Raw genomic sequence first — 21,240 nt, 5'->3', positions numbered from 1 at the left:
GCAAAGCGGAAAACAAATTGAATACCGAAACAAAAGCCACTTACCATCAGATAATAAGTCATGAGTTGACCTTTTCCTTTGACAGCGACCAAACCTCTCTGCTCGAATGTATAGCCAAATGTTTGTAGAATTTCACATGTTTCCTGTGTGACCTGGATGGCGCCCGCTTTGCCCGTACTCTCCATACGTGATGCCACATTCACCGTATTTCCCCAGATGTCATAGTGCGGTTTACGTGCGCCAATCACACCAGCCGTAATTGGCCCATGGTTGATGCCCATCTTCAGCACAAAATGATTGAAACTCTGCTCATTAATGCATTGCAATGCTTTTTTCAGTTCAAGTGCAAATTCAACCAGCGTTGCCAAGTGATTCCATCGCACCGCTATCGAATCGTCGGCTTTCACCGTGCGCACATTGTTCAAACCAGTAAGGGCACATGCCATGTATGTTGACCCAATTGTCTTGATTTTAATAACATCTTGAAATTGTGGCTTGCCAAGCAGCTGATAGCAAAACGAATGTGAAAAAAAAATGGAACAAAAAGTGAGAAAATGATTTTCCATGTATTTTTTTTTGGTTTTTGCTGCAATCTCTCGTGATGATGAGCAAACAACAATTCAATAAATCATTCAACAACAAAAACCAAACAAAACCGGAAATGTGATACGTACAGCGTCGAAATCCGATATGACCTCGTTCAAGAAACGTAAACATTCGAGCCCTTGATTATTGACCGCATCCTCTGAATAAAAGTCCGAGAAATTTGGCATGCTAGCGAATAGAACGCCAACCTCATCGTAACTTTGTGAATACAGTTCATCGTATGAACGTGATTTGTTGTTGATAAAATATTCTGCGACATGTATAGGCAATATGTTTTTCACAAGCTTTTCATTTCTGTGCCGCATATCGCTGGCCGTTTCCTTTTGTTCGGCCACTTCGCTTTTCCACTTGAATATGACCCGATCCTCTTTATCCATCTGTAGCATGGTCACCCGAAGAACGGTGTGGAAAACAAAGAGCAAAAAATTAATTGAATTGTGATGCAAAATTAATGTAAATAACTTACGTGTCTTGACAGTAATCCCAGTGCGATCGAAATGAGTAGCAACAGAGCTGACAAACTGTATTGCAACGACATATTTCTGCAGAGAAAAAGAGAATCGGACATACACACACACATATATATATATGTAGGAACAATTAACCAAATGAATGCAACCATGGCGTGATTGGCGTTTCATTCTTTGCAATTATGCAAAAGTCATCAAAAAAATGCGAGGGTGACAAATAATGTGCTGCTTCGCTCGCCTTCAATAATAAATGCAATTTGTCACTCATCTATCTCCTTCTCACCCTACTTTTTCCCTTCTCACTACTGGCAATAACATTGACCCAATTCAAGTGCACCACCATCACACTCCTCCATTATTTTATTTTTTGTGCAGCGAAAATCTCATTTGCATCAATAAAAATGAGAGCGTTAGGGTTGAAATGAATACACACCATCATGTTAAAATAATCATAAAATCGTGCTGGCATCAAGGCTTCAGATCTGTAATTAATTTGTGTGCACTTTTTAATGAATCCGTGTGCAAACAATCATATTTTCCCTTTTTCCATATACAGTTCTGTGTGACTTTGAGACGCGCTCGTTTAGAAGATACACACAAAAACAAAAGGAAAACAAAACGGAACAAATAAATGCCATTACATTGGCAACAAAGCGAATGGCATGGATATAGAAGAAGAGTGTGGAGCAATGGTTGTGTCCGTGAATAGAATGAATGCATTGTACGGTGCTTGTCAATTCAAAAATGGAATTGAATTGGATTATTCAATCACAGCAACATTGTTTGAGCACACACACACACACACACACGCTGCATGTATTTGTATAAATGTAATTATGTGATCATAAACTACTTACACATTCAACGAATGTCCATTTTCTTCGATCCTGAAGTGATTGTCCAATTGGAATATATTCATATAACAATGCAATCCTTGTGATGCAAAACAAAGGCAACAGCACAGCAGCAGCAGCAGCAGCATCATTGAGTATAGAAAATCAAAATCAATATATGCTAATTAGTGTCGGATGTATTCAATGTTAAGAAGTGTGTGTATATTTGTATCTCAGCATGCTGCACTGAGATAGATAGAATAGAGTCGATTCAGTCATTTGTTTTATTTACCTGCAATTATGAGCATGAGGATGAATTTGCACACATGAGTCAATTGCACCACCACCGACGTTGCTACCAATATCAAAATGGCATAATTACTGAAGTACGACGGAAATAGCGTACAAACGGTCGATGCAAAATGTGATGACGATTCAACATCAGTCGGCAATCCATGGATAATTTTCCACGGATAATTTGGACTGAGTGTGGTGGTGGTTGTTGTTGAGATTTGATGCGAGCTGACATTTATGGTGCTATTGAAACTGTCGGTGCTCGGCAGGTGATCAATTGTCGATGCACACATGAGCATATCAAATAAATTGGTGCATCCAAGTATTGCTATCGTCAAAATTGCTGCCGTGCGCCGCAAAATGTGAATGTCATTGAAACGCTTGCTAATATTGACTACCGCCTCCGAGAAGTACTGCATTTTGAACAGAAAACAGAAAAAAAGTTGAAGAAAATTTACAAAAAGTGGATTGTTTCAATGGGCAACTTTCTATGGCAAAATCACACTTTGATTGATTGAAAATGAGATGAAGCGAAAAATATAAGAAATAATGAACTTAACGCTGATTTTGCAACTTTTTTTTGCAATACAAAAAGTTCTTCTGGAAGTTATCGATTGAATTTGAGCTAAAATAGCATGTGAAAGAAAAAGAAAAAGGAGAAAGAAAACTGTCTTACCATTGGAAAGCTTTCAGCGACTGAGATCCAAACTATGGGTAATGTCAAGATGATGGGTGCGATAATGACGAGAAAATGAATGGCTGAGCTTGGAAGAATGAAGGAAGAGTATACACTGGCAACGATATGAACTAGCAGCGATGCAATCAACGGCACCGATGACATCGATTCTCTTTGTTTTACATAGCTTGATTCGAGCTCTTTGTTTTTGAATCGCAAGAAAATTGTGGTGTCTTTCGACAGTTCACTGGAAAAAAATAAGCGAAAAATTGGAGAATATTCGATTTTGTGCGACAAACCAATATGAAAAAATCAAATGATTTCTAAAAATAGTAAATTCAATTCAATATACACATACCCATGACCATCTCGGCTTACAAGCTCCTTTCGCAGACGATTCTTGAAAATCTCCTCTTTGCTCGGTTCATCAACTTCGTCGTCGGGCGTATTACACTGAATTATTTATCATAATGGAAATGGAATCGAGTTAGTAACAAAGTTCGGGAAAACGAATGATAAAATATGAAGGGAAAAAAAGTCAAGCCTAGGGCCTTGTACCTTTGACTCTTCATCTTTAAACGTTTCGGATGGTCCATCTTCTTCGATTTGAACGGTCGTATTGGAATTTTCCTCGCCCGTTTTCACATCATTCTCTTCGGAAAACTGAAATGACATGCAGATTTGATTAAAAAATTGCATAAAACATGGGTTGTCTGCAATCGGCCGGACACACATACAGCAAAAACTCTCATCAAATTCGATTCAAGTAAATGAAATTTTCAGCCAAAACTCACCGGTATCAGAACTTTTTTGATGAAATATGTTTTGAGGCCGGCTATACGTAAAGATTCCTCACGTTTTTCACCATAAGCCGGTTCAACCTCGAATTCGCCGCTCAAACATTGCAATGTTTTCTCTGAAATGTGAACACGTCTGCAAATACACAACAACAACAAAAAGAACCCGGTAAATTTTCTGTGCGACAAATTTTATCATGTTTTTGTTGAACAGATACTTGAAATCTCTCTTTCTCTCAATACAAATGATTTCAAATGTTTTTGTTGGCTTTTGGAATTCACTCCGACATCTATCAAGTACGTATGCATTAAGCGGTATGATTCAAAGGTCATGCGACAAAAAAAAACAGAGGGTTGCCAACTAGAATCCTACTTAAGCTCTTAAATTTCCAGTGAAATTCAAATACAGAAAATAATCCCTTGGTGGTGATAAGGTCATAAATTAATATCAAGCAACGTCAAATTTGGACAGAAAGTAGGAATTACTGCGTTTGGTGCTCGCTGTTGAATTAAAACCATATGCCAAATCGTGGCACTGTATCCAGGCGCACACATTGAACGAATTAAGCCTTACAACGAAATATATCAAGAGAGAGAGAGAGAGAGAGTCGGGGTGGAAGGGAGCTAAACCAAAGAAACACGTTACGAAAATATCAAGCGATATTTTCGATAGAAAATCGAACATGAATTCATTTGAATAAATATATATCTGCACGAAATGGTGAATGTGTGTGTATGTGTGTGCATGTATGTGTTCGTAACCTCAAACCATTTATAAACGTGGTAAGCACACAGCGTGTGATAGGCATTTATTTTCATTTCTGAGTTATTGACCGCAATAAATCATTTTGCCGAAGTATTTTAATGCATGAGGTGAACCCTTTTTATAGAATATGCATCACCGCAAACCCAGCCAAAAACCAATATTTGCCATTACCATTTCGAAGTCACAAAATTCGAGCAAGCGCGCCACACACGATTCATTCGGATGGTGAAATAGTATCATAATGTTGAATATTGGTCGAAAATCGATGAAACAATTTGTACTGACAAGAGAGCGAGAGAGAGAGAGAGAGAAAGCGACGGGGTATTCGGTGGGATGCTGATGGTTATTGGTGTTAGGTACTTACCCGGCCATACCGCTCGATTCCATTTTGTTTGCTAATTCGACATCCTTTGAGTATACGTCATATTGCCATTGTCGTTGCCCCAGAATGCCAGCCAGAATTGCGCCAGTGTGGATTCCGACGCGCATATCAACCGGTGAATTGGTTTTTTGTTGCACATACCTATTCAATATTTGAACATTGAAAAGCACAATTGAATTCAAAATTGAATAGAAAAAAAGAGGCAAAAAGAAATAGGAGAGAGAAAAAAATCGAAACAATTACAAATTGACATTTGACACTTTGGTATCGATTTTCAGAATGGGAAATGTACTGTTCCAATCCGTTCGAACGGAATGCTAAGAGCATTCGTACAGACAACAACAACATCAATAGTTTATATGGTGTGTTGTGCTGTGCTTTAATCCCACACTCGAAAAATGGATAAAAACACGACTATTTATAGACTTATAATACGTGGAAAATATATGTGTGTGTTCTGTTCACATTGAATTGATAAAATAACCGTGATTCTCATTTACTTGATAGCTTTGACCATGGAAAGACCCATGTGAACGCACAACACGGCATGATCCGGCCGCTCGATGTTCGCACCACTGATACAGTAGTAACAATCGCCTAAGATTTTAATCCGAAGCTGGTGGTATTTCTGTGAATAATGAATAAAACAAAGCGAAAACAAAACGATTAAAAACATTTTCATTTTGTTTTGTTTTGATTTCAACGATGTAAAAAGGCTCAACTTATTCACAGCTTGGAAAAGTTTTCAGCTTGAACAAAAACAAAAAGATTTGCAATATTTAATGAACAAAAAATTCAAAACATTCAGCGTCGAAAAAAAGATTTGAACAAATGTTCCCATTGAAAACGAGCAAAAACAAAAAGATTTGCGAAATTTTTCAACGGAAGGAAAAAATGAAAATTCTAATCGACTAATTTGAGCTATCAAATGTGCACGATTTCTAATTAGAAAAGTTTCATCGTTCGCTTAGAGGTTGTAATAAATATGATGTACTTTTTCTGTTGGATGCAAAAAAAGCGGAAAAAGCAACAGAAAAAACGAGCAAAAAAGCGTAACAGAAACCATGATGAAATATACGTACCTCGGCAAGTCGATCGAACCGTGCGAAAAGCTCATTTAACATTTTGACAAGATCTTGCGCCGAATAGGTCGATGAGATGGCCGTGAAGCCTACGATGTCAGCATACAATATACTGCAAAGAGAACAGAAAAGAGAGCAAAAATGAAATGAAAAATGCCATCCATTAACGTTTGACGTGAAATCTATCAATGTCGCAAATGGCGAAAGCCACGATTCGTATTTGCCCTTCGTTCATCGAGACAATAAACGAACTCCACAAATGAAATCGTTCTATCTTCGGTTGTGTGCAGAAAAATACGTTTAGTCATAATTAAACATTCCATCAGCGGATGGAATCGGGAAATAGGATTGAAAGCACACTATACTGTATGTGTGGTTTCAAGGCTACGGTTCCATTCTCTATGCCTACACTGTCAAAGCAAGAGAATGAGAGATAAATAATAAATTGCATTTCTTTGTCATTGTCAATTAGTGTGATTGTCATGTTGGTTATAACAAAAGGAAGGAAAATTAGTTGCATTGAAGCCCATAATAAAATATTTTACGATTGATTAAGCTAGTGACTTCCTCGTTCCGTCAACACCGTCATCGTTGTCGGTCGCTAGCACTCATGCAAGCATCATCAACGTCAAATCACAGAACCACCAATCAATTTATAATAGAATCAAACATTGACGTACCATTGAATTGAAGTAGCGTGATCCGAAATCGTTGTAGCAAAGCGCACACAAAGCCAACAAAAGCAACGGTATAACACCACCAATAGACAAAGTAAGCTTCACATGTTGTGATTGTGTGTATTTGAAGCGCGTCAGTAACGGTAGCAGCAGCATGGATAAATAATAATAATATCCTTTGACATAAAGCCGAAAAAAAGAAGCAACGCTGTGCCCTGCTTCTCTGTTGATAGTTCATGTCTTCCACACTTTGTTTGTGTTTATTTTGCTCTTTGTCGTGGATCGGTGCGGGTTGGTTGCTTGCCATTTGGCGCAAAATTTCTCATATCAACGGTCGACTGTGTGCGTTTGTGCTCGATGAACGCTATTCGTGAAATAATATGTCATTGGATATAAATAGCTGGGCGAAATCCCATTAACTACAATCAAATCCACATTGACGAAATCCGAGTGCTTCACCCAGGGTGGCTGATATCAGGTTGACTGATATGTTTGACTAAATGGACGCGTACTATGCTGAATTTGTTTGAATGAATTTCAAGTGATTGTACACTGTACAATGTACAGCGAAAACATCTTTCAACATTAACAGAGAAAATCCATTTGCATCAGAGATATAAATGCGGATTGCGATTTTTCGCAAACATCTTCAATATGACAAATCAAAGTAAAGAAAATAACAGAGTGAAATTTCTTCAAGGCGGTGTGTCTAGACGGTGTAAATACCAATTACGAAAGCACACAAAATAAATTACTTCTCCAGAAGAAGTGGCTCTAAAAATGATTTTTTTTTCTTTTGCGTGGGAGAAACTTCAATCTTTTTGCATTAGCATTCGGCTTATTTACAATTGCCCTCTTGATTATCTATCTTGCACGCACCGCGTGTAATTTCATTTCGAAATTATATAGCCGAAATGAAAAAAAACACCACCAAAACTGGTGATGAGCCTAAGAATTTACAGAATTTGTTAAATTGATCAATTCTCCGGTAGCTGAGTCTGGCACAGCTTGAAATCGGTTCCACGAACTAGACGAGAGAAAAAGTAAGAAAAACATTGATTTCCACTCACCTGACATTTTCGTGACGGCTCATGTAAATCTTTTTAAATTGTTCCGAATCATTCGAGCCTAAATCTTGTCGCACTTTTACGGCTACATGTTCCGGCAGCACGGATAAAAGCAAACGCTCCTATATTGTCGAAATACAAGAGAAACCGAAATATATAAAAATAAACAAGACAAATAAAAGATCCGATAAAGTTTTTCATCCAGTTAAACAACACAAATAAATGGCCCGAACGTCAAAATACGTTTGCTATGCGTTTCGCTTGTTGTTGTTGCTTTCATTTGTGGGTATACAGCTTGTTTTATATGAAACGTAGCATTTATAGACGAATCGATAGTAGAGCGCTGGAAGTTATGTGCAGAATTTATGTATGTGTTTGTTTTACGTGTCGATGGAATGATTGGAACTTGGTGAATAGCAGTAAGCTGTATTCAACAGTAAAAGAAAGCAGCCCTTTGCTCAAGATTGGCAATTGGCAAAGATTATTTTTCACGTTTGGCACATATATTGGGTCTGGGAATTAATCGTGTCGATTTTTCAAAAGATGGCGTAACTTTGCATGGTTGTATCGGGCAATACTTTTTTCTTTTTCACATGAGTGGTCTAGTGTCAAACTACAAAAATCATCATCTATCATTTCATCGAAGTTTGGATAAACATTTTTTTTTGCGCCTTAAATATGTCAAATTTTGTACCGAAAAAGCAACATTTCCCGCAAGCATTAATTTTTTGCTTTCATTTGAAGAAAACTGCGGCTGAAGCGCATCGAATGTTGGTGGAAGCCTATGGTGAGCATGCTCCATCGGAACGTACATGTGAACGGTGGTTTTCACGGTTCAAAAGTGGTGATTTTAGCACGGAAGACAAGGAACGTCCCGGCCAGCCAAAAAAGTTTGAAGATGCGGAATTGGAGGCATTGCTCGATGAAGATTCGAGTCAAACTCAAGATGAGCTTGCCAGAGCATTGAATGTTGACCGAAGCACTGTTGGATATCGTTTAAGGGCCCTTGGTTTCATTCGCAAGTTGTCAAATTGGGTACCACATGAATTGACGCCAGCGCAAGCTGAAAGGCGTTTAGTGACTTGCGAAATGCTGCTCGCAAGGCACAAAAAAAGAGGTTTTCTGTATCGAATTGTCACTGGTGACGAAAAATGGATTCATTACGATAACCCCAAGCGCAAAGCATCGTATGTTAAGCCCGGCCAACCAGCAACATCACAGCCAAAACAAGAAATTCACGGCGACAAGGTAATGCTGTCTATTTGGTGGGATGAGGAGGGAGTGGTGTATTATGAGCTGCTGAGAAGTGGTCAAACCATCGATGGGCCTTTCTACCGACAACAATTGATACGTTTGAAACAAGCAATCAAAGAAAAACGCACGAAATGGGAGACCAGAAAAGAGACATTGATTTTCCTACATGACAATGCTCGGCCACACATTGAGAAATCGGTCAAAAACTACTTGGAAAATAGCGGATGGGAAGTTTTGGCTCACGCCCCGTATAGCCCAGACCTGGCTCCTTCCGACTACCATTTGTTTCGATCGATGCAAAACCATATGGACGGAGAGCGGTTCTCTTCAGTTGAAGAAATCCAAAATTGGCTCGATGCATTTATAGCCCCAAAAGATGAGGAATTTTTTAAGGCAGGCATCCGTCAATTGCCCACATTGTGGCAGAAGGTCATCGCTTCCGATGGACAATATTTTGATTGAAATGTAATTTCATTTTGGTATTCAAATAAATGTTTGAAAATTTAAAAAAATCGACAAAACTAATTCCCAGACCCAATATTTGCGAATTGTTTTGTTGATTTTTCTCGCATTCGCTTTCCCTGGTTGACGAACGATTTGGCATTTTTACCTGTTCAGCCGATTGCTCTTCAATCACCATCTTCACTTCAAGACTTTTCTTTGCCTCTAAAAATGCTCGACGTTGCTTTGCCTCGCCCAAATAGTAGCACAATAATCCAATCGCAGCTGCCGTTGCCATCAAAATGCCATTTGCGATTTGCTAAAATAAAAAAAATAAAAATAATGGGATTATGAAGAACAATCAACATGTTTAATACCAATAAAATGTAGATTTTCCTGAATATCTTTCCACAGGGCTGGTCGATAAAATAAAATATGAAAAATCGACGAATGAAGAACGATGAATGTACCCAGTTTGCCATATTAAACCCCGCCGAGATCTAGTTTTTTTAAATTTAGATTGGGTCAAAAAAGAAAATTTGATGCTCTTAATCGCATTGTTATACATTAAAAATGGAACTCCTGGTGAGATTTAATATTTCAACGCGTCGGGCATTTTCATCGACTGAGCACATAATCAACTCGGTGAGATAATACGAAAATTGCGGTTTCAGCCATACAGACACATACCTGATGCCAGAAGTACAGCTCTGATCGTGCCAAACCGATAAGGGAAGCAACGTAAATTGTAAATGAGCCAATGCCTAACAATATCCCAGCAAAATACAGTGGAACCGGCAACGTTACATAGACCAGAAAATTCAGCAAAATTGCATATCCAACGAAATCGCTGCAAGTTAAAACAACAAAAAAAAACAGAAGAACAGATTTAATTGCTCGTAAACCATTTAACGTTCGCTTTTGATTTTGCTCTCATTTTTTTCTCTCAAAATCTCTCACTCTTTATCGTTCCCTCGTTTCCTTCTTTTCCGCAATCACGCTTGCTCTCTCTCTCGCTCTCTCACTCTCTCTCTCTTCCTCCCGCTCTCAACCATTCTTTGAGAATCATTTCCACTCGCTCCGCGTATGCATGCTTCTATTTTGGGTTCGTTTCGCTATAGCATCGTCAATAAAACAGAAAAGAGCCAACCCTTGCTAATTAATTGCGATATTTTTTGTTATGGTACGCGCAATGAAAACGGCAAAGTTGGTTGAGTCAAGAGAAGAAAATTGAGCAAGCGTTGTTGTGTGACGGATCAATGTCGATGCACGACATAAACTGTTTGACGCAGTTTGCAAGAGAGCGATGGCAGAGAAGAAAAAAAGCGCGCGGCGTGTATTGTAATGTATTCAGGGCAATCAACATAGAAAAAGTTTAAATAAATTATCCTTTTTTGCCAGCCTTTTGCCAACACACAGTCGGTATTTTGCTTTGGCAAAATGTTTTACATATAATTTGAGACTTGCTTGAATCATTACGTGTCAGCGATCAAAACCGCTGTGGAAAAACTACTCTCCCCCAATTAAACTGTATGGAAAAAAGCTTTGGTTGTGATTGTTGCTTGTTGGCCTGCAGCAAAAAATGTTATGCTCGTGGATGCATAACGCGCGACGAAATTATATAATTAAATGATTGCTGTATTTTGCTTCATGTTTTGTTGCTTTCATCATTTTCTCTCTCTCTGCCTCTTTGGCTCGCACGCCCGTGATTGATGCACGAAGCTTGAATGGTGATTATGGCCACTCGTTATTTTTATTTTCACTCTGTGTCGCCACTCACTTTGGAATCTCTTTCACAAAACACGCTGTCGGTGGCCGCCTGTTTATTAGATATTTTACACCGGATAGAGCGCACACTTGTGACAGTCGTTTGTTTTTCTATCGCTCTTTCTCCCTCTCTCTCTCTCCCTTTCAGCCTACGAAAACGAATTTAGGTTGATGTAACTGATCCAGGATTTATATTTCAACAGGATTTTATTTGCAAACAAAAAAAAAGTTATAAATAAAAATCATGACAAGAGCAATAAATACGGAGCGAGTAAGAGAGAGAGAGAGAGAGAGAGAGAGAGAGAGAGTCGAACATTCATCAACTTGAATGAAAACACGAAATATGAATCGGTCGTTTTGTTTGTTTTTCACAGTAAAAAAAAGGTTTCATTCTCCGCCACGTGTACTTGTTTGTATATCACATTTACCGCCTGACACCTAAAACCAAAAGCTTTTATTGTGTATATGTCTGCAGTTGTCGTCGTCCATTTGGCTTGTACAACACGCGATTCAAATAATAATAACAGTTTTGACACAACCCGACGAGAGCGATACAAATGAAGCACGTAAAAAATGAAATAACCACTGGCACCGCATTATAAACATAATGATTTTACAAATGTCGATTTTATGGATTTTACATGTGGATTATTTTCAGTAATTTACATTTGGCTGCGGGGTTAGGTTCGTAACCGAAAGGTATGGCTCGAATTTGTTACCGAATAAAGTATCAAAGAAACAAAACGTATACATTTCCAGGTAAAGTTTAGTCCACTCATTTCAAATGAATCGTTTGTCGTTAGATGGGATTTTTTACATTCGAAACAACAACATTCTAACTACTCTACAATAATACTCTAAATATTGTATGTAATCTCTGTTCTAAAAACACATTAGAAATAACGTGAGTGTTTATTCCAAAAACGTATTTAGTTTGCACACGTTCAAGAGTCATTGTACACCTCGTCAATCGACACTTTCGAATAGTTGGTAATAGAAAAAGTTTTTCAAGAGCTTTAATTAAATATGTTTTCAGTGGATTTTTAATTAAAATAGTGTTGCCATTTCCACTCACCGTGTTGTAACGATTGTTTTGTAGAATAGCTGAAGTGCCAGTTGTGTGATGGCAAACACCCATGCCAAGTGCGGTGCAGCCTCCCATATTGCTCCGCGCCACTTGATATTGCCACAGAATCGTAAGAAGAGAGCTAATGCTAAATTTAACACTAAAAATACACATGAGATACCTGTACCATTAGTGAGAAAGTAGTAGCAGCACCAGTAACACCAACAGCCGCAGCAGTAGCACGAGCACAATCACACATATTCCACGTAAACAATGAAATTAAAAATAGATGAATCTTCAATTAGTAGAATGAAATTGGACTAATAATAATACGATTAATTGTATTGCAAAACGTATCAAGTACATTTATAAATTTTATTGCGCTGTCAATCTGAAAAGCTGTATCAATCAATGATTGGAGGAATTGGATCAAATCAAATAACACGTATCGAATGCTTGGGTGGTTCTCAACTCGAAATAAAATGTAATTAAAAAAGTTCGAGCGAGAGAGAGAGAGAGAGAGAGAGAGAGAGAGAGAGAGAGAGCAACTAATTCATTCATTGATTTTCTTGTTCATGAAGAACAAAGTTCATTTAATATGACAACGAGAGAATGTCACGTTGAGTGCCATCGCACAATGACAACTCAAGATATATTGAACCTCTTACGTTCCACATGATTTCAACCAAAAAGTTACACGAGACAACTGGGAAAAAAATCGATTCTTGCTACAAGTCCTTGTATTACATGTTAATCAACCCAAAACGAATCATCTTCTGCTGTTTTACACGCCATCGACATCACTGTCCACTGTATGGAAAGCCGTAAAACTGACCCAAGACAATGATACTTTCAGTAAATGTCTATTTATTGCTTGCATTATCTATATCATTGTGTTTGCGATGGATGACCGATAGATGGATAGGAACGGGAATGACAACGAAATCAATAAGGTCAAATACAATTGATTGATGTATCGATTTTTCCGTTGGAATTCGATGTAAATTGTTTTGTTATCATCTTTGGATGGCAAAAGGAAAATATTATTTCAACTTAGGAACGTGGAAAAGGATCAAGAGCTTTCTTTTTTCTGTTATTTGTTCGTTGAAATGTTTTTACAACAGCAACGTCCTTAGGAAAGATAGCATGCATACACACAGTAATGAGGATGGATTGTTTAAATGCCTGAAGATGTTTGTTTTGGATTATTCTCTCTCGCTTTTGGCTCTCTCTCTCTCCCATCACCACATCCGTGTTTTTGCACATTCCAACACGGCAAACATAAAACTTTAATCGAATTTTTGCTGTTTCTGTTGATTTTACGATTCAACAGCTAGCGTTCACATTCCGGAAGCCAAATGAAGAAGAAGAAAAAAAAGAGAGTAATATGACATAATAGCTTGTGCACATACCGATATTATAGAAGGTTTTTCCTTGCTCTGGTGCTAAAATCACCCACAAATCGAACAGAATTGAGGTAACAAGAAAGCATTCTAGACCGGCTCGTCGTTGTTTTATCGAATATCGTTGAAATAGACGCTCCAGCACATCATTCGGCAATGATACGTCCGTTGAAATGGCTGTTGGGTTTGTTGTTTCGTTGCCTGTGCCGCCTTCACCACCATCAACGCTGTCTTTAACGTCAGCACAACCATTTCCATTTCCATTTTCATTTGTCTTTTCTGCGTTCATTTTGCGTTTTATTGCTCTCAAAGTCTCTGCACTTCCTTGTCTTGGTGTGTGTGTGTGTATGTGGTTTTCCTTTATTTCTTCTTGCCTTTATTGACTTTATTATGTACTTGAAATTGTATCCCGTTATCCACACTTTTTCGCCTAAATCGGTAACCTTATTATTTTTTTTCTATCTACCTTCGTCTCTCGCTGTCTTACTTTGTGCGCCGACTGCACGACCCATTCAACGGAAACAATGTATCCTCAACAAATAACCCGATCTCAATGGTAAAAATGGTGTTCGGTTGCCCGCTCCGGCTTCTGTTTCACTGACCTTTTCGCATTTAATGAAGCAAAGGTAGCCCTTCCTATTTAGAAGACATAAAAGAGAAAAGGGAAAAGGGAAAATCAAATGATTATTTAAATGGAATCATAATTAAATTGCAAGAGTTGCCATTTCTGGTTCTTCTTCATAAAATCGCATCAGTTGAATTCTGGATATCTCATTCCATTTTATTCATAAATGTCAGAATTTTGTGAGCACATCATGAAATATGCGATGCGATGATCACATCGAAAATCTCTGCGTCAAACTAACTTCATTATCAGAATGAAATCTATTTCAGCCGAAGCTCTGCCGCCACCCAAAGATGAAAACTTGGAAAATTGAATCAATGCAACTTTGATTGAGCTTTGTATGAAAGTTATTGCCTCAAACTATTATGCTCTATGGGCACTAATTCATGCAAACTTTCTATCAAAATTGCTTTTTGTATTTACATTGGTGAGGGTGTATAATAAACACTGTATTTTCCAGCTGAAAAGGATTTATTTCATCATGCATTTGACATTTGGAAACACTTTCTTGTCGGAATCAATTGAATCGAGTCCGTAGGCTGTAAAATAATGAATAATATAGACGATGATTATCATTATGGAATTAAATTCAAGAGTTACACAATCAGACGATAATAATTTGAATAGCAATTAAGACAGGCAACACACGCATTGCTTCATCTCGCGGGATACAGAATGTTTCTCAGACTGTGTGCGCTTAAATTGCAATTATTTGTCAATTACAAACACATTCAGTGATTAAATTGAGTTTTGTGCCCCGGATCAATTTTGCACATTTTGCCAAAGCACTCAACGTAATTGAAATTCGTTTGCCACAATTTTAAGCACTGATTTCCTCCATGCTCGCTGGTATGCGAACCCAGCTATATAGGTTGGGCGCATTCATCACTCAAGCTCAGCGCTCGCTCTCGCTTATTTGTGCAAATCACAATTTTAATGTTTGAGACGAATCAGAAATTCAATTATACCAAGAAATGTATATATCCAAAAAAAAATCCATTAAAGTAAGCGAATTTATAGGTTATTTTTAGGAATCTACTTGTCGATGTGTGTCGTTTACGTTGCAAACTGAGCATGAAACAATGTTCAAACAGCCCACGGGCGAGTATCCTGTTTGAAGTGAACCGTGTTTTTGCAATGCAATTTGAATAAATTCACATTAACGGGGGTATTAAATGGATGATGTGCGCTTGGATTTTTTTTTCCGATGCATATTTTTCATCTTGACAACAACCGCCCAACGCAATCACAAATGAGCTACACCACACATTTTCTTGCGCTTGCACATGTGAATGCGTGCATCAACCAATGGTTGATTCAACCATGGTACTTTAAGTAACCTAAATTCACATTAAGTAAACCAAACTCTCGCTCTGACAAAATGATGAATTATGGAGTGACAAAGTTTTAAGATACATCAAACACTTTGTGGAAATAATTGGAGGAATCACAAATTAGGGCACCAATAACATTAAAACTAGAACTGGTATTGAACGAAATTCCATTAGATAAGTTTGAACTTCATTCACTCAATGGAATCGAAACGATGATTTACACAACGAAAGTTTTTCGAGAACGAACGAGTAGAAAAAACCACCATCGAAACGAAACGTTAATGCCAAAAATAAAAAGCTAATGGAAAGTAGATTGCATGCAATTACCATCCATTAGGAGTTGTATCGATGCCTTTTCATATAATGGGTTCCTTATCAACGGGCTTCATCTACCCATTTCGTGATGACTAATTTCTTTTCATACTTTTTCGTTTCCTCTTTTCCGTTTTTTTCCTTTAAAATTCATTCACTTTTGAGCTGTTTCTGCAAAATTCTTTTTCTTCTATTTCTTCTTGAAAATTTGTTCCTTCTCTTTGTGTTTATTTTTCTAATAATTTTTCCCCTTGCACTGAAGTATTTCATTCTCTTCATAAATGTCGGTGGCGCCGAAGACGACGATGACGACGATAATGGCAAAAACTTTGACACAACAAAAATAGCAAACAAATTTAAACCGACATGAATGTGAAAGAAAAACATTATTTTTATATGAAAAACACACACGTATTTTCCTCTCACACACACACAAAACATAATATAATATTGGCGCATTTGTTTGCGTTGCGTGTTTCGCGATGTGCTCGTGAGTGATAATGCAATAAAAATTGACAGAAAAAAAGCGCCCTGTCGCACTGAAAATTCTTTTAAAGTTGTGAATTTATTCTCACAACAATCCTTTTACGATTTTGTTCTCGAATTGGTCGGTTGTTTTTTTTTCTACTTTTGCCTTGGTTCGTGCAACGAATGAAAATTGCAACTTGTGCGCGCACCCGCGCGTTCCATGCCATAATCCAATTTCAATTTGGTGCATTCAAAACTGGCAAAATATATGTTAGAGGGTTGGGAAATGATTACAAAACGAAACAAAACGACGAACGAGCAGAAAACAAGACCGCAGAGCTTCGCTTCGCTCCGCTCTGCGTTCTTGAGTTTCACAACAAACTATTTTTTGGCGCACTAATGAAATGTATTTCATCAAAGTAACTTTGAAGTAATATATAAGAAACAAATAAAATGTATGATACTAATGTATGATAAAATATAGTTTGGAAAAATAAAAAAAATTGTATGTCAATCTTTTATGTATATATGAAGTGTTATATATTAAATCTTCATTAGTGCACCGGTTTTAAATCAAATAAAGAATATGAGCATATAATTCAAATTCACCAACATTTGTTTGAGTTGACCGAGAAAAAAAAGCAGATTAGTAGCTCTACATTTCATGTAGTGCTAAAAAGGTGAGTCTTTTTCAGTGTAGCCTACAGTGGTTTTTTATTACGTTATTTTTATTGCCGACTTTCTAAATTGAAGCGAGCTGGCCTGGCTCGAGTGGGAGGCACTAAGAGAATTTATCACAAAGATCTTTGTATCAAAATAAATGGAGTCTTTTCGTTTTCATACTTCTTTATTTCTTGAATAAATGTAATTCGTATGAATAGAAACGCCCGGCCATCATTAACTCATTTTAAAAGTGTTTGAATGAACCCCATTTGTGTGCGCAGCATTATTTCCATGTAAACGGTTGGGTGTGCTGATAAAATAAACATTAGGTATCGTATTTTAAAAGCTTATGTTTTGATTAACACATTGACAAGGATCGAATTTCAACTGAAAATAACACTAAACTTTATACAGCGCGTCCATTCACACCTCACCGGAGTAGAACTAAATGAACTTTTTGTTTCTTTCGAGAATTCCGGCTTTAAACTCCGATGCTTATGGCTTTTACTCATTTATGATTTTGTTTCATTTTGAGTTTTTTGCTTGACGATTTTTGCTTCACTTTTGCGGTTGGAACGTGTGAATTTTCTTTCCACATCACATAAAATTCGCAGAGTTTTGAAAAATTGTATGAGCAGTATTAATCTTTTGTTCGTTCATCTTTATGAAATGGAACACGTATCTTTGTATTTATTCAATGTCACATTTTCATTTTCAATGAGCGATTACAACGTATCGTATTATACAAAATGATCAATTGGATGGTATTCATTGGTATAAAAGTGAGCCTATGCGCTTTTTTTCATAATCAATACCATTGATTGACTCACTCAATAGTATTGATGATGATGAAGTAGACAAATAAATTGTCGCTATGAAATGAAAGTAACTATAACTGTTGTCAACAGTTGTGTTCACTGTGAATGCGTACAGATGCTGCGATAATCGAGTAGATGAACCTTGGCAATCAATCAGAGTTGAAAATCGAACAAACAAAAAATGGTGGAAATTATGTGCAAAAATATATAGAAGAATTATGTGTATTCGGATGTCGACAACGCTGAATCGACATGTAATGTTTCGACAGTTGGAGAAAACGGTAAACATCAGCATCACATTTAATAACATTATCAAAGGCAAGCGGTATCTTATATCTTAAGCGAGCAGTGAATTGTTTGTTCAATGTCTACATTCATGCATTCGGAATGGATGCGAGTGAATGAGTGATTCACTCAGAGTGAATGAGTGATGGAGAACGAGTGAGAGAGAAATGTAGAGCGAAAGAAAGAGAAAGAGCGAGGAAGAGTGTGAGCGGGTGGATGTGCTATCCAAAGCTTTATCGGTTATCTCCATTTATGCTAAGCACGATATGAGACGCACGCCCGTTTCACATTTTTCGATTTGTAGGTGGTTCAGTATTGTCACAGAGTGTTTCACAATTTTGATGCTGATATGTGCCATTTTCATGTGGAAAATGAACAGTATCCTCTCGGATGTCACTTGTATCTGTGACAGATTTACTTTGCTGAAGAGTATGAGAGATAAAACCCAAATATATCCATTTGTTCAAATTCAAAATGCACGCAAAAATATTTCATTCACATTCAATGTTTCTCGAATGTGTAGTGTCAAAATGGTGGATCCCCATTGGCACCCACCAATATACATACACCGAGATAAACCAAGCTCTCACGTTCATGTGATTTGATTTCAATAAAAACCCATCTCGGTTATCCGTATAAACTTGGGGCTTGGTTAAGCACTTTTTTCCCCGAGTCTCTTTAAATCATTTTGACATGTGAATACGATGGATCGAAATCGAAAATAATTGGAATCGATGCCACAAAAACCGTACGGTTGTGGCTGTGATTATGTGAAAAACTATTGAATTTGCTCTCGACCACCGAGCTACGTATTAACACTCTGCACCCAGATATCAGATATGTAGATTGAAAAATGGGTCATCAAATGTGTCAGATGTATAGCACAATGCTGTTGTGCAAATACATTTCCTCGCCCAACTTGCAAATGAATGAAATGTGGCACAAAATAGTAGCAAAATTGCAGAAGCATTTTCCATATATTCCGTGCAAAATTCGCTATCGACCGTAAAATGAGTTGAGCATTTGTGCATATTTTGTTTGTTCGCAATCTCGTCGCCCGATTAAAATTGGCAAGCAATGGCGATAGTAAATCTGTACCATTTTCTTGCTCTTCCTCTCTCTCCCATTCACGTTTCTCTTTTCATTTTTGCCTCGCAAATTATCGCACACAAACGGAACGAATGTTATAATTTTCAGCACGAAATTAAAGCAATTCGCGCTTCGATTATTCTCCATGACATGCACAATATGTGTTGAATGTACGATTTCTGTTGTTCCTGCTTCTGATTCAGACTTTTCTGTTGCTGTTATTGTTCATTCCTTTATTCGTGTTGTTATCATTTACGTTCCGGTTTGTCTGACGATTTACGCGGAACTATTCACTATATAAAAAGGCTAATTTTTATTGGCGCTACATGCATCGGCGCTTTATCTTCATTGTTCAGTGCAGCTATAATCTCTTCATGGCGAAACTCACATGGAACAAATAATCTGGGCATTTACAGTGGATAAATTGCACACACAGCATGTGTGTGTGTGTAGTCAGGATCTCGAGGTAACCGGACACTTCCATTTAATATGTAATACAAAGTCAAGTATAAATGAATTGTTGCAGCACATTTGAAAAGATGGTTAACTGTTCTTGGTTGTGCGCTCGTGCGCACACAAACCACGACCGTTGAGATAAAAGTGTCGGAAAGTGAGTGTGAGTGAGTGTGGAAAATTGAAAATTAACTTGAGAACTGTCAAAAACGACATTGTTATAAATCGACATTTACGACATTCGAAGCTGCTGCCACAGTCTTTTTATTATCACAGACACACACATAGTGAATTTATTTTGCACAGCTCATTCGTTTCACTCTCAATTCCCTTGTGAGATGAAAACACAAGCAAAGGGGATATAGAAAAAAAACAAGAAAATGTAATCAAAGCACGTTAAGCAAACGATGTAGCTGACGACCGTTACCCATGTTTACCTTTGTATTTTTCAATAATAGCTATAACGATGCTTGTTCTGCTCGAGACTCTTCTTCGCTTGTTTTTTTTTTCTCTATTTTATTCCTTTTTCGCTTTTGCATCTAGATTCGTTCCACTCACATCTAATTACATGATGTACTCATCATCGACATCTTTCTCTCTCGCTGATTCCATTTCAAATCATTTTCAATTCGAGCGCAACTAATGTGCTCTGTGTTTTCCATTGTGATTGTTCGCCAAGGAATTATTCAATCAAAAAAAAGGAACGAGAAATTTATTCAATATTGACCTTCTACTTCGCTGGCGTTGTTCTTTCTTCAAGTGCACAACACAATTCCACGACGTTCTTTTCACGTCATCAAAATATAACATTGGTCGGAGTGACAAACGGAAAATGGACATTATCATCATCGATTTTTTTTCTCCACTCTTTCTTTTGTTACTGCACGTCAAGAGCAATTGTTATCCTCATCAACTATTAAATACGTGAAATTCCCAGCTTTTGAGCTCTTAGCGACCGAGTTGGAGCATTTTAGTGAGAGTAAAGCCGCTTAAATGTCATCATTTCTAATACCCATACGCTGTAAAATGCTATCCGAAAAAAAAAGTTCCCATGAAATCAATGGAAATAAAAGTTGGGAACAATGACAATGGATTGTATATAGTTTGTTACATTAAACTTGGAATGGGAGAGTGGAGCAGAGGGAACGGGAGCGAGAGATTGAGAACGAGAGCAAAATATGATTAGAGAGAAACAGAGAGAAGCATAGAAAAAAAATGAGTGAAAAAGAATGTCGATAGAAAAATAGCATGAAGTGCCATTGCGTCGTAGTTTTGTTGTTTGAATTTTCCATAGAAATGTGTTGTTTTTTTTTATGGATGTGCAAAGTACCTACACAGCATCTACAGCTGCCATATTAATTAGACATGGCAAATGAATAGAGGCAGAAAAAATCGTTCTCTTTCGCAGTTATTGAATATCAAAATGGAAAAAAGTAAATAATTTATCGGAAATACTTCTGAAATACCGATGCTGATGCCATGGAGAGGGAGAGAGAGAGACACACGTTCAAATCCCGCACACGCAAAACGCGTGTTGTTGCGGCTTATTTATGGTAATGTCTATTACATCATCAGCATCTGATAAAACGGCATTTCATTAGAATAACTCATG

General features: G+C 37.5%; 1 protein-coding gene across 1 annotated transcript in view; it reads right to left on the bottom strand.

Annotated features, from left to right (window-relative positions):
* LOC129565402 (adenylate cyclase type 3) overlaps positions 1-21,240 on the bottom strand; it is a 34,817-nt gene that overhangs the window by 3,011 nt on the left and 10,566 nt on the right. Inside the window, exons 2-18 of the mRNA XM_055440274.1 lie at positions 13,591-14,217; positions 12,188-12,359; positions 10,036-10,195; positions 9,515-9,664; positions 7,654-7,772; positions 5,907-6,018; positions 5,325-5,452; positions 4,807-4,965; positions 3,674-3,812; positions 3,438-3,542; positions 3,238-3,332; positions 2,880-3,126; positions 2,202-2,616; positions 1,934-2,009; positions 1,073-1,148; positions 675-983; positions 45-506 (exon numbers count right to left, since the gene is read on the bottom strand). Coding sequence (XP_055296249.1) covers positions 45-506; positions 675-983; positions 1,073-1,148; positions 1,934-2,009; positions 2,202-2,616; positions 2,880-3,126; positions 3,238-3,332; positions 3,438-3,542; positions 3,674-3,812; positions 4,807-4,965; positions 5,325-5,452; positions 5,907-6,018; positions 7,654-7,772; positions 9,515-9,664; positions 10,036-10,195; positions 12,188-12,359; positions 13,591-13,870 — 3,204 coding nt within the window. The 5' untranslated portion in view covers positions 13,871-14,217. The remainder of the gene's footprint in view (positions 1-44; positions 507-674; positions 984-1,072; positions 1,149-1,933; positions 2,010-2,201; positions 2,617-2,879; positions 3,127-3,237; positions 3,333-3,437; positions 3,543-3,673; positions 3,813-4,806; positions 4,966-5,324; positions 5,453-5,906; positions 6,019-7,653; positions 7,773-9,514; positions 9,665-10,035; positions 10,196-12,187; positions 12,360-13,590; positions 14,218-21,240) is intronic.

This window comes from Sitodiplosis mosellana, unplaced genomic scaffold, assembly GCF_009176505.1.
Source record: "Sitodiplosis mosellana isolate CC-2019 unplaced genomic scaffold, AAFC_SMos_1.0 Smas_scaffold_2, whole genome shotgun sequence".
NCBI lineage: Eukaryota > Metazoa > Arthropoda > Insecta > Diptera > Cecidomyiidae > Sitodiplosis > Sitodiplosis mosellana.
This window is presented reverse-complemented; position numbering and strand designations above follow the sequence as displayed.